Genomic DNA, 13989 nt, shown 5'->3' on the forward strand with positions numbered 1-13989 from the left:
TGAAGTTTTTACAAAATAGTTACTGGGAAGAGGGATATCCCGAATGAGTTAAATGACACAAGAGGAAGGCAATGAATTATATCCTCGAGGGTAAAATCGTATGGTACACTGGCTCTCAAACTTGGCTGCATATTGGAATCATCTGGGGGCTTTAAAAATACTGATGGCTGGATCCCACCCCCACAGACTGATGTAATGAGTCTGGGGTAAGGCCTAGGCATTGAGTTTTTTAAATCCCCCCAGTTGATTATGATACATGGCAAAGTTTGAGAACACTGCTTTTTTATTTAATTGAAGCATTATGTACATATATAGAAGTGCATAAATCATAAGCATGCAGCTAAATTAATTTTCACAGACTGAATAGACTTGGTAACCGGCATCCTAGTTAAGAACAATGCAGGCCCCTCCCCTACACACACCCAGTGGCCTCCTCAAGCTCACTTTCAAAGGTAACCACTACCCTGATACCTCAGCATAGATCATTTCTGCCTGTCTATTCATATATTTGGAATCATACTCTAGAGTGACTCTCTGTTTTGAGAAGATATGGACTAGAGAAGTTTGAATCACTTGGAGTCCACCCAGGAAGACTGCCTGAAGGAGGCGGTACTTAAGGGACGATCTGAAGGAGGCAAGAGACAAGAGAAAGGAAAGGGAGGAAAGGGAGAGAAGTTGGGGAAGGAAGGACAGCATCACTTGGAAAAGAGGCACACCGGCTGAAATGCTACTCATGCCTAATGAAAGCCCTACGGTGGGCCTAATGGTTTTGTTTTTGTTGTTGTTTTCATTTTCGTTTTTGTTTTTGTTTTTGTTTTCGTTTTCGTTTTTGTTTTCCATACACACTTCTTTGCAAGTATGCTCAACTGGGTATTCAGTCATTTCATAAATTCTCACTGAGTGCCAATACTGCTAGACTCAGGGATATCGAGATGATTAGAACTTACATTTTAATTCGGGAAGACAGATAATAATATATGAAGATAGGCAAATATATGAAGAAGATACTTACAGATGGTCATAACTGTCATGAAAGATAAGAGAAAGAATGGGACAGACGGTAGGGGCAAAAGGAGATGACATTTGAGTTTAGAGTGAGAAGGAAAACAAATCTGGGGGAGGGACCATTCTGGAGGGAAGAAAAGATGCAAAATCCCCGAAGCTGGTACAAGAGTTATTACATCAACTGAGCTCAAGAATCCCACAGACTGCCCCAATGCCCGCTAATTCGGGCAGTGCCGATCTCAAATAGGCGTATGGCAAATGTCTGTTTTAATTGCATTGGGTTGGAGTCCAGTAGTAAGAGAGGCAAACTAACAACAAAAATCAGTATGACAGATACATGCTTTCATGGGGCATTCACAGATTCCATGAGTACAACTTAGAAGGCTTCACGATCACCTTTTTGAGTGAATCCAAGAATGCATACCCTGGCTATTCCTCATGTGCACCAACTTCTACCAACTTGATTCACTTGTTACAAAATTCAGCTTTTGCAGGGGCAAGGTTCCCATGCCTGGCACCTTATCTGAATCACCTGGGAACTTGTAAAATATCAGATTTTCGGGCCCCACCCGGGGATCTAATTCAGTAATTCTAGGGTGGCGCCTGTGCCTCTTTATCTTAAGGAGAAAGAAAAAAAAAAAAAAATCCCCGGGTGATTCTGACATTGAGCCAGTGTGGGAATTGGTGTTCTAGAAGATACAGTTGACTCATTCCAATCAGTTCATGCCTTTACACATCCCAGAGTTCGAGTGTTAGATGTGAGGATGCTACCTCCCTGGAGACCCAAACATAGTATTATTCTAAGCCTCCAGCCCTTGGAAGAAGTTTCCAAAAGTGCCAGAGTCTGTGGTTTAGCGAAGTATTTTGCAAATTCTAGTCATACCTGTACCACCTTTCTCACATTTTGCCATCTCCACACACCCCTGAACCATTATTTATTCTCTATCATTCCTTAGCTATATTTATTTTTAAAACCCATAAATTACATCAAACTTCAGATTGCTACCATAATTGGAGTGCAACATCTTTTGCTAAGATAGAGCTAACCTTAGAGTAAATTCAATAAAAACAAACCATTTAAAAAAAAAAAGTCTAGCCAGGTAACTCTTGCCCCTCCCAAGCTTCTAAGTCTGAGATCTGTGGTTTCTTGGTTGAGAAATAAAAGTTAGCAATTGTTAGGCATGAAAGACGCACTAGCACCAAACTGAGACGTTCATGGATTGAAAGAAAACTGAAAGGGAATAACCTTTTCACTATGCGATTCATGTTTTTCAATGTCACGTCTACGCCACTGAACAGTACCTGGGTACCATTGTGTTGTGGATCCAACTGAGGTAGACAAAATCTTCCTTGCTGATAACCAAGCGAAATACTCTATAATAGTAGCAGTAGGGGGAAAAAATACAAATTACTGTGGGAATGTAAGTAAAATTCAGGGAAGAATCCTGGAGAGAGATACGGGGAAAGATTCCCAAAGTAGCCCAAAGTCAGCTACTCTGGCCCATTTCCTTCCCGATCCTCTCCAAAGCTGGGTCCAGCCCCCAAATTCCTTCTCTCCCAGTTCCAAATCTTCAGGATGTCATTTTCACAGAAGCTTTTTGAAGGCAGGGATCCGATCTTATGCACGCCAGCATCTCCTGTACTTGGGCAATGCCTGGCCACCTAACTAACACACGAGATGTTTGGTAAATGATTGAATGTAGTAAAAACACCCAGTCAGCAGACATGGGGCTTCTCCCGGGGTGGATTCACGGTGAGCTCACTGCAGTCCCAGGCTTTTCTCTGCTCAGGCCTTACGTTTATACCCCCTGTTCCTCGAACTGTGGTCCCCAGCTGGCAGGACTGGCGGTTTTACTGATTAAGCTGTGGTCCCTGGCACAGCTCCCTGTAAAGGTGTGGGAGGAAATTAGAATTAATTAGAATTAATATCCTTTTGCTGACATTGTCAATGCTGCAGTAGGGCTTTCTGTGCCTCAGTTGCCTAAGGACTAGGCTGGGGTTGGGTGGGGTTGATCATGGGTGGAGGCCAATTGGGTGATTTAGGGCAGATGAGTTAACAACTTGTATCACATGCATGAGGAAGAAAGGAGCCTGTGGCCTCCCACGTGGGGATGTTAAAAATGTTAAAACAATAACAAGAAAGATTAAACAGCACTTTGCAAATGTGATGATAACACATGACTAGTAGGATGGGGAAAGTTACATTTCCTATAGCTCCCAAAAGAACTGTTCAGAAAAAATATCTGTGGAACAGGTCACCCTAGGTCATTCCCTGCAAGTGATGGCAAAGGTGGTAGCTGGGCGGGTAGTGAATGGGAGGTGGCCCGATTATACCGGGCAGGCCTCCCTCGTGGTGGGTTCATGGTTCGGGGGCAGATAGTGAGGAGTAGGCACAGGTGAAACCCCATCACAATGACCACATGACAGTGCCACACCTTGAACTCCTAAATTACAAAATATCTAAGCTTGAATTTGCTTTCTAGTTAGCGATACTGGACATGTCCGATTCCAAAAGAACAAAGGCTTTGTTAGCGGAAGTTCTCAAACTGGAGAGAGCGGGAGACTCACTGGCTCAAAATGCTGATTCCCTGCGCCGTGTTCCAGAAGTTTCTGATTTAGAAGGTCTAGAGCAGTGGCCGTCAATCAGGGGGACGATTTTGCCCCTCCAAGGGGACATTGGGCAATGTCTGGAGACAATTTCGTTGACCCAGATGGGGTGGAAGGGTCTGGCATCTAGTGGGTAGGGGCCAAGGATGCTGCAGACCCTCTATATTGCACAGAACAGCTTCTACCACAAAGAATTATGGGCCCAAATGCCCATGGAGTTAGGGTCAGATCATCGTATTTTAGGGTAAGAACACACACTTTCGGCCTAAGAATGTGCCTCTTAACAAGGGCCCGAGGGGATTTGGGTGCCGGCAGCCAGAGCCTTGACTGGGAAGAACTAGGCCATGCCTGCCTTCTTCTTCTAAGGCTTTGGCTGTCTCAGTTCCCCTCTTGCCTTACCCCCCGCCCCACCCCGCCCCATATTTAGGACTCAGCTTAGACTTGACTTTCCCCAGGAATCTCTGCCTGGAAACCATCCTCCCTCCCTCCACGGCCAGGCCTCCTACCCCATCACACATCACTTGCCCCTCTGTCTGTCTCTCCCACTGGAATGAGAGTTCCCTGAGGGCAGGGTTCCGGTTCCGCCCTGTCCCCAGCACCTAGGCAGCTGCCAGACCCACACCTGGCTCACCAATCACCTGTTGGCCGGAATCTATCTCAGCTCGAGTGCCATCTCCGGCATCGAGTCTAGAGCTAGGGCTGCCCCCTCTTCCAGACCCCATCACAGACCCTATTCTAACATCTTCATGGAGCTTATCTCTCAGAAATTACCTTGCTTATTTGCTTGCCTACTTTTCATTCATTCAACAAATATTATATACTGGGCACCTACTATATGTCCCCTTCCATTGCTGGGGCTAGCACAGTGAACGAAAGAGGCAAAATCCCGCTTATATTCTAAACAGGGCTTATATTCTAAAAAGGAACAGGGCGATAAACGAAATAGAGAACTATACATAATCTATGTACTATTGATAAGCCCAGTGGAAAAGGAGATAAAATAGAGAAACAGGCTAGGGAGTGGGGGTGAGGGGTGTGCATGTGCGCGGAAAATTTTAAGTCAGGTAGGCCTCTGGGAGAAGGTGACACTTGGGCCAAGACTGAGGATCTGAGAGTGACAGGTGTGCTCCGCCACTAGAATATAAACACTAAGAGGCCCGGGATCTTCCCTTTCGCTCTGGCCCCTGTGTCTCCAGAGCAGGCACATAGTAGGTGCTCAAGAAACACCGTTTTAAACAAAGAGAATCTGGGATGAAACTAGCCAGGAGGCAGAAGGGAGATTTCTGTTTCTCTGACCGGGGAGGAAGGAGGGAGGGGCAGGGGCGGTAAACTTGGCGTGGGGGTGGGGAGGACGTCTTCGCGGTCAGATTAGGAGACTTGGGGGATGGAGGTCACCGCTGGCTGAGACCCAAGTTCTCACCCCGTCTCATAAGTATTGCGAAGGGCCCTGGGGGGAGGGGGGGAGGCTCACCTGCTCCCCCTCCCCCCCAGCTGGCTCCCTTTGCAACTGCGGAGTTTGGTCCCCACCCGCATCCCTGCCTGTCCCCTCCCTCCGCACGCCCTTCCCGGAGGGGTGTCCCCGAGGAGGGTGGGGGGTGGGGGGCGCCCGGAGGAGCCGCGGGGCGCGCCGGGTCCCCGCCCCCAGCCCCCCCGTCCCCTCCCCGGCGGGACGCTGTCCCTTTAATAGACTCCCTCTGCCTGGCGCTCTGCGGCTGGGGAGTAAATTTCTCCCTGTCATCAGGTCGCGGGGAGCGGAGGAGGAGGAGGAGTTTGTTAATGTTCAGTTTGTTCAGCGGGATCGATGTTTGCTGGCATCGCCTCGCCCTGTCTTGTGTGTGTGAGTGTGTGAGTGTGCGCGCGTGTGTGAGTGTGCGCGCGTGTGCGTGTGTGTGTGCGCGCGTGGGGGGGGTGTGAGTGTGTGTGCGAGGAGGCGCGGGTGCGTGCGTGTGCGTGTGTGTGTGTGTGTGCGCGCGTGTGAGTGTGTGCGCGAGTGGATTCCGGATTTTCCGTCTTTCCCCCAACCCGCTCCTGTCCTCTCGCATATCACTCACAGACGGGAATCTGACAGCAGCCACAAACCTACAGTGAGTGATCTCTCTCCCCCAGCGCGAATCCGCCATAGAGACCGGCGAGGAGGAGGAGGAGGAGGAGGAGGAGGAGGAGGAGGAGGAGGAGGAGGAGGAGGAGGAGGAAGAGGAGCAGGAGGTGGAGGTGGAGGAGGAGGAGGAGGAGGAGGAGGAGGAGGAGGGAAAGAGGAGAAGGAAGAAGAAGAAAAAGAAGAAGAAGAAACCACTACCTTCCCAGGATTGCCTGTTTCTCCCCCTTCTCTTTACGCGCGCGTGTGCGTGTGGCGCGTGTGCGCCCCTCGTCCCTTCCATCCGAACGCGGTCTTGGATGTTTAATAAAGAAATCAAGTGTCTCAACAGTCACCCCAAAAAAAAAAAAAAAAAAACCAAAAAAACCAAAAATCTCCAAAAAAGCAAAAAAAAAAAAAAAAAACCAAAAAGAGAGAGACAGAGAGGCGAGAGAGCGAGGGGGAGCGAGATTCCAAAACAAACAAACAAACAAACAACAAGGCAGAGCCAACCTCTACTTGCGAGCAGCCGGCGCGAGCCGCCCGTGTCCGCCGCCCGGAGAGGGGGGTCTCCTCGGGCCCGTGGTGGAGGAGTTGCAGGGGGGATCGCCGGGGGGACTGAGGCCGAGTGACGCCCCAGGAGCCGCCGGGCAGGAGGCGGAGGAGCCCCGGAGAGGCGAGAGAGCAGCGGGCCCCCGCGCGCGGCTCGGGGCTGGGCCGCCAGAAGTGGGACTGGAGCGAAGTAGAGCGATGCCAAGGAGGAAACAGCAGGCACCCAAGCGGGCGGCAGGTAAGAGAACCGGCTCCGCTCCGGGGCGGCCCCGGGGCTGCCCCGCGCGCCGAGCCCCCCGGGCGCCCCCCCAGCCGCGCGGGGAGGTCGCCCCGGGCGCCCCTCGCTGCCCCGCGGATAACCCCGTCCTCCCTCGCGCCTTCCTCCGTCTCCCGGATCCTTCCCCCTTGCAGGCTCGGGGTGGGTGGGGGGTGGGGGGGAAGCTATCCCACCAAGCCTTCCCTCCTTAAACTTTCTTTCCCTCCACCCTCTACCCCACCCCTAACTTTCTCCCAGTCTGTCTCTTGCCTCTCGGGCCAAAGTTGGGTCGAGGATTCGGGGTGCGGGGTTGGGAGCCGCTCCTCGCACCCTCGCATCCCTCCGCGTGGACAGTGCCAGTGGCTGCTGGCCTCGAGGGACCGCTGTCTCCCTCTCAGCTGGGGGTTCGGGGCGCTGGAGTGTGAGGCGTGGTGCCCCAGCCCTGGGCTGCAGGCGGGTTTTGGGGCAAGCAGTGAGAGTGTAACTTTGCTGGCCAAGGTGGAAAAAAACCACCCCAGGAAAAGGACTGACTGAACCTTTGAATGTGCTTGGAAGTGTCATCAAGACTCTTTCTCTTTAAAAAGGGGGGAAAAGGGGACCCAGTAGAACATTGAAGCAGCTCTGGATTTCCTTTGCCCAGAGAGAGTTGTAAACTTTGTAAATTGATTTGTACCTTATCCCATCTGAATCCTTCCTTACCAACCCCCCTCCCTCCCCACCCTCCACCCCCCCCCCCCCCAAAAAAAGAGAGGAACAGGTTAATGGATCAGTACAATAGACCTTCTTCTAAAGGGTTTTTTTTTTTTTTTTTTTTCCTTTTGGGTTGCTTAATTGCTTTTTTAATAGTATGCTGGGGTTTTGTTTCTCGGAAGTGTAATATGAAAGTTCATTTTTCTCCTGCCAGACCCACCCACTGAAAAATCAGCTTTCCACTTGATTGCTAGTTTTGATTTGACATTTGATTGATCACCTGTCATCTCGCTGCCTTTGATCTATTCATTCTTGATATATATCAATAAATCACTCACCATGGTAACTCAGAGTGCCAGTGACGCAAGCCTTGCCCTCTAGATTCAGAGCCAGACATGCACAATTATTATCTTGTTTGGCTTTTAATGTGGGCGTTTTTATTTCTTTGTGTCCTTTAGTTGAATCGGGGCTTTAGCGAAAAGCTTAAGTTTTTTTTTTTTTTTTTTTTTTGCCCTGGTCTCTGTATTTACCCTCATGCTTTAGGCAGCATCAGTTAGGGATGGAGTTCTGCAGACCCAACAACACGTTTCCTTTCTGCTGTAACATGAGCGAAACATTGAGAGAGAAGTTCCGTGGAACACTTTGGTAAACTTTGTAAAGCCACCCTTAGAACAAATCCAAAGTTAGCTGCAGATCTGGGCAAAGTGGGTGTTTGTGTCTGAACATGCTGGACCACCAAGCTCATCCTCCATCATGGCCTGATTCCAGCCTGAATGGCAGTCCATGTGCTTTGAAATATCCACAATTATCTTCCCTTCAGAGCGCAGAATTGCTTCCGTAGCCATGCGTAGATCGGTTCAGATTGCATGAGGAAATATCATTTATAAAGCTCTGATTTGTGTGTTTTCCAACTGTTTCCCTAAAAGCAAAATAATTAAAATATTTTCAGTGCCGTGTGTATTTGGAACTTGCCTCGTCAGTGAGGTGCTCTTTTTTCAACTCCGGCTACCTCTTTTGAAAACAATTTCTCCCTCCCTCCCCTGTCCCTGTCTGCATTTAACTCACTTTTTTTTTTTTTTTTTAAACTTGGATTGTTTTGCAAACTGACAGTGTTGGGGCGTGCACTGGCCTTCTGGACCCAGGAAAAGTGAGCGTGCTCCTTCTAGTTCTGGCAACCCAAGTTTCCGTATAGCTAGATTATTAGAGATAACGTCCTTATTGTCCCAAAAGAGAACCCTGGGCAACAGTCCAGCAAGAAGTGATACTGCCCTGAAAATTACTCTTCCTCTCCGCCACCCCCCCCCCACCCCTTGTTGTTCCGGTAAAGGCCATCAACAACTAGGCAGTAATTTAAATTACCAGAATGACTGGACATGTCTCCTTTGGTAAGCTCATTATAAAAAGTGCATTGCTCAGAATTGCACTACTTTGATTATAATTATCCTCTGATCAATGAGGATCCAGGTGTACGTAACATAATGCTGTATCACATTATTTAAATTAGATCCTTTTCATTAAGCTGGTATCTATTGGAACTGGCTTGTCTCTTTAGCGTGTGTGTGTGTTAGAAAGTTGTGACTGCAGTTTCAGTTTTCTGGCCTATTGAATGCCTACTGTCTTTCTATGTTTGTTTTCATGGCTTTATTATTTTCACTGAAAAAAAGGGGAAACCCTTGTGGAGCTGAAAGGGAACGATTCATTTTGTACATAATGAGGCCCCTCTTGCAGTATTTATTTGCTCACATATTAATAAAACGGGTATTTTTTTTTTTCAATGCAAGGTTTCTTTCCTCCAAAGTCATCGATGCTGTACTCTGTTTTAGCTGAGGTGGTGGTTCACAAGTAAAGTTAGCCACTTTAGGATTCTTGAGCCAGTTGACACTGTAAGGAAAAGAACAAGGTGGGCTCTAGGATTGTGGCCATACTAACTTTTATCGCTGCCTGAAATTAAACACAATGCACAACTGTAAGTAATTACTCCCATGGACTGATGCTGAAAGCTTGATTTCTAGCTTGATTAATGAATAATGTAAGATAGAAAAAGCCTGTGAGTGAATCAGAGCTGAGACTCTTTCCCAAGAACTGTTCGAGGCAATCTGATTCCTTTGCATTATGAGTTTTAAGTTCCATGTTTCAAGGAAGCAGTTACAGAACTTTCTAATAAAGCAGGTATGATGGAGATAGAATGAACCAGCTGGTATTAGAAGTGATGAGAATTTTTGGTCTTTATTTGTTATGTTCCCCCCACCCCACGCCACCCCACCCCACCTCCCCCTTTAAGGAGCAGGGATGTGAGGTAGGCAGTTTTCTTTAAGGAAACAGCTAAGTCAGAACATTTCCCTCTGAAATGTCATTCTTCCTGGCTCTCTACAGCTATGCTATTCCACCATACTATTACTTCGGGCAAGAAAAAAAAAAAAGTTCAGAAAACAGCCTATAGTACCCCAGGGGTTTGTGTAGGTGCGAGTGTGTGTGTGCTCGCTCGCTTGGCCCTATATTTCACTCCCGACTAAAATGCATCCACTCTTACCTGAGAATATTGCAGGAGGTTCTTTCAGCATCCCTCTCCCCCTATCCATTTTTAGGGCAGATAGAGAAGATGGCAGAAAGGTAAAATAAAACCGAGCAGTGTTTTGATTTGTTTGTATTTTGCAGGCTGCAGAGTAGTTAAAAATTTAAAATTGCAGACTTACACTGCAAACCCTTCTATTTTCTACAATCTGTCACAGCCTCTGTACACAGACATGTGTAACACATATATTTTCTTTTACCACCCTGAACTATTGTTTTTATATAACGCCAGCCAAGTGTAATAGAATGCAAGATCTTTGGGGCTTGCGAATATCGAACGTATACAGAAGTTACAGGCTTCTGCTTCTGCCAACCCAAAGAGATTAAAGGCTTCCTTCTTGTTGACTCTTGGAAGCTATCTTGATAATCCAGATCTGAGGAAAAGTCTTGCAGGGAAGAACAGCTCCCTCAATTTATTTTGTTTATTTAATATGGAGATGAATAATGCAGATTTTGTTTTCATGAATGTCCTTGTGTGGCAGTAAACATTAGACTATTAGCAATCATTACTTAAAAGTTGCAATTTGCACCTTAATGGCATAGTTTATTTACATGGGAAGCATATTCAGCAGGGACGGTTCTGAATCCTGCAATGGAGCAGAGTTGACCCCAGCGATCTCCTTTTCAGCCTCCTGGGAGCGGTGCCTGGGGGAACCGGGGAGGTCTCAGCGATCTCTACCAGCAGGGTGGGGAGGGGGGCAGGCAGCCCAGGGAGGAAGTTTACCTTTAATTTACTGGCAAGTGGGATGGGATTCGAGGGAATAGGAATCGGGGTGGAGTCGGGACCCTGGCACTCTCACTTTGTTTAAACATACTTCAGAGAGACAAGTTCACATCTTGAAGATTCAAATACCGCGTGCTGTCGCCCCCATTCACTTACCCAAACGGTAGGGTTTTAACAGATGAACGGAAAAAATAAGCACACACAGCTCACCCCCCCCCTCCCACCCCACAGGGGCTCAGCAGCATGAACTGTTCTGGCTCTTCTTGTTATTTAAGGCAGATCCCTGGAAAAGGAAGGACAGGTCCCCCGGAATCGCATCCTGCACAGAGCGCTTTGGATGGAAATTGATTACTTAAGTGGGCCCTTCCCCACTCGCTTCCTGATTTCCTTCTCCCTTCTCTCACCTCACCCTTAAAGACCCAGATTGAATGGGACATCTCAAAAGCCCATTTGTTTTAGGCATTTATTGATTTCATTTTTAATCTGCCATATCAGGACACAATACATTAGCTCTAATCAGCAGATTGCAAGTGACAGGGAGTTCTAGTGGAAGGTAGGTAAAGGAGAGGGGCCACTGAGAAACTTCTGTACCATGACAATCTGCTTGAGGCTTGGGGGTTGGAGATGGGAGGCTACTTTTGAGGAGGGTGGAAACATCCCTCAGAACTACTGTGCACTGATTTTTCTCCCACTCACCTCGATTCCACGTTTGGGAAACCTTCGCACCCAACAAATACCTCCTAGGCATCTCTAGCAGATCTGTCCCTGGAAGCATCTTGCCTTTTGTCACATTCTCCAACAGAGGCTTATGCTTTCATTTCATCCCAGGTGACTTCTCACGCATTTCTCCAACTGGATAATACCTGGGTTGATCTGTTTATCTTCCCAGTGGCTTGGGGATTGTACTCTCAGTTGAGCAGGTTTTAAAGGGGCACTGAGCTTGGCATTATTTAAGGCCGTTTGCAACGATACACTCCTGTTCATCACTGCAGCTCAGCTTAGGAAAATCAGGCAGGAAGAAAACCTGTTCATGTTTGTGCTGGGTCTGTAATTAGCTGACACGAGTTAAATGACCAGAGTAGATCTTCCCCTTCCGTCACTGTATGCGTACCATCAATTTTATTTAGGTATGTCATGGTCTGGGAAGACTCAGCCACTATTTCAAAGACGTGCCTGCGTCCACCCAAGTTCCCTTTAAAAAGCACAGAATTGCCTAACAAATTCTATATTAAGACCAGGCATACACAGAGTATCATTTTCGTTTGATGCAAAGTCAGTTGGAAATACATTAACAGAGAGTCTTGCATCGCTTCCCTGAAGCAGTGCTTTTTCATTACATATTTAATTACAATCAAATTGAGCGACTTTTATAAAAAAAAATTACGGTGGTATTAAAAGAAGCTTGGCACACAAATAATTTTATTGCTTTGCAAGTTGAGAATGCGGTTATATTTTTATTTACTTGGGAGAAATTTATTTTCATTTTCTAATGTGACAAATACAGAATATATTTTCCTGTCATCTGTATCAGGGAGATCTCAGCCTCTTGCCTCCTTAGAGCCCGTGCATCATGGAAGAGGTTTTTATATCCCTTTTTCAGTAATTTGTAGCAATTTATATTTTTTTTATCATTTTAAGTTTTGTAAATTCCATTTAAAGTTAGAAATTCTCCTGTTCCTTAGGATGACCTTTGGTGAGCAGCTCTTTGATTATAAATGAGCTTAGTCATTCGAGCCACATAAGAAATAAACTCGTTGAGAGGGTTTGCTTGATTGCCTGGATATCGCAGTAAGAAAAAAACACCATGTATTTACGGGCTCTCTTACATAAACTGATTTTTACTGGATTTAGCATTTTCTTCCTTTTTTTTTTTTTTTTTTTTGGTCTGTGCTACTGACCTTTCAGTCACTTGTTTTAGGTGAAGGGGCTAGGGACAGCATTGAAAAGGAGCGGCGAGAGACGCTGCTGGTCTTCAAGACATGATAATAAAAAATTAGATACTTTAGAGCCCAGATATCCACTTTGGGACTCTCTCTGCAAACTCAGGAAAGTGCCTTTGTAAACATATGGTTTGGCATCTAACTGGGATGCTGGTCTGGAGTGTCCACAGCAGTGTGACTGCTATTTCTGCAGAGAAACCATCATGAGGGTATAGGAGTTAGGTCCCCTCTGAGGACACTGCATCCACAGACACAGAGAAAAAGCTTCTGGGATGAAAGTGGGAATTGCTGATATATTTGTTTCCAAAGCAAACTCCGTGGCTGAAGTGATAAAATAGTTGGGAGAGATTTGGAAGTCATTAAAGTGGTTCCATAGAATTGTTGATTGTTGCCTCTCTGAATCTTTTGCATTTCCTCTGCAGAGAAAGATGTCCTCTGGGCATCCTCCAATACTTCGCAATGCCAAAGCAATGGCTAAAATTGTTGAAAATTTTAGAAATTAAGATTCAGGAGACACGACCAGATAATCCTCTTATTAATATATCAGCATTATTTTGCTTAACAACAGGGAGATGCATAGTGCAAAAGTTTTGGAGATAATGAATTTAGAGAAATTACACAGAAAGAAAAATACCTGGATCATATTTGAAAGCATTTGTCTGGGATTTTTCTCGTTAAGTAAGGGTGCTCTTTCCATCTGTGTTATTTAAAACAAAAACAGAACCACAACAGCTTCAGTATCATCATACCTACTACCCAGCCTGAAACAGGATCTAATAAAGTTCTCTCTGGATGTACAAAAGACACAGGACATCGTATACACATCCCTCTTAACAAAATAGCTTTAGGAAACCCAAAGTGGGCATGCAAACTAAAAGTAGACTCTCAGTAGGCTCTCTGTTACAGCTAGCCCAGGGTTCAAGATGAAAAACTTTGTTCGGCAGGGTGAGAGGAAGATAGCACTGCATTTTAACTACACATCTCCCCTTGGCACATGAGAGGCAGCGGAGCAGGGAAGATTTTTAAGGAGCTTTTTAGCTCTTTTGCATCCGTCTCCAAAGACTAATTTAATTGAAAAGCTGTAGTGTCCATTTATGCTAAAGGAAAAACCTCGTGTTTCCATAAAGCTGCTAGACGCCAAGGTGGGTTAAAAAAAAAAACAAAAAAACAAAAAAAAGGCAGTGTTCTGCAGTTTCTGTTAGTACAAAAATTAAGATCACTGGTCTTAATTAGTTGAGTGCTTTCAGAACTGAATGAATACTCTGAAATCACCCCAGAGCTTTCTTCTTAAAGCTACATCTAAGTCATTTCTATGGAAATTACACAGTTTAGATACTAAGGTGGGCAGAACATGGTTATTGTTTTTAATGAAAATAGTTACAAAGGGCAGAAGGAGATAAAAACAGTTGTCAGCGGCCATTCTGTTTGTAATGAATTTGGAAAAAAAACTTCCCTAACGCCTTCCTGCATCGTGAAAAAATCCATGAAATCTGATGACCGTGGACGATGAGAAAAGGAAGCAGAAGGTCAAGGTGTTCTATAGGGGAGAAGGGACTTGTGTAAGCCAGAG

General features: G+C 46.1%; 1 protein-coding gene and 2 long non-coding RNA genes across 4 annotated transcripts in view; 1 reads left to right on the forward strand and 2 right to left on the reverse strand.

Annotated features, from left to right (window-relative positions):
• Positions 1 to 6337, reverse strand: part of LOC112674131 (uncharacterized) — a 99623-nt gene extending 93286 nt beyond the window's left edge. For both annotated transcript variants that reach the window (XR_007405669.1, XR_003145238.3), the window contains exon 1: positions 6200 to 6337. This is a non-coding gene — a long non-coding RNA (uncharacterized LOC112674131). The remainder of the gene's footprint in view (positions 1 to 6199) is intronic.
• On the reverse strand, positions 92 to 4046 carry LOC125753559 (uncharacterized). Its single transcript, XR_007405672.1, has 2 exons — positions 3574 to 4046; positions 92 to 2890 (listed from the first exon to the last, which is right to left on the reverse strand). It is a non-coding gene; the product is annotated as an uncharacterized LOC125753559 (long non-coding RNA).
• A 3-nt stretch (positions 6338 to 6340) lies between the features above and the next one.
• Positions 6341 to 13989, forward strand: part of TSHZ2 (teashirt zinc finger homeobox 2) — a 261545-nt gene continuing 253896 nt past the window's right edge. The window contains exon 1 of the mRNA XM_025470434.3: positions 6341 to 6476. Within this exon, the coding sequence (XP_025326219.3) occupies positions 6437 to 6476 (40 nt within the window). The 5' untranslated portion in view covers positions 6341 to 6436. The remainder of the gene's footprint in view (positions 6477 to 13989) is intronic.

Source organism: Canis lupus, chromosome 24 (assembly GCF_003254725.2).
Source record: "Canis lupus dingo isolate Sandy chromosome 24, ASM325472v2, whole genome shotgun sequence".
NCBI classification, from domain to species: Eukaryota; Metazoa; Chordata; class Mammalia; order Carnivora; family Canidae; genus Canis; species Canis lupus.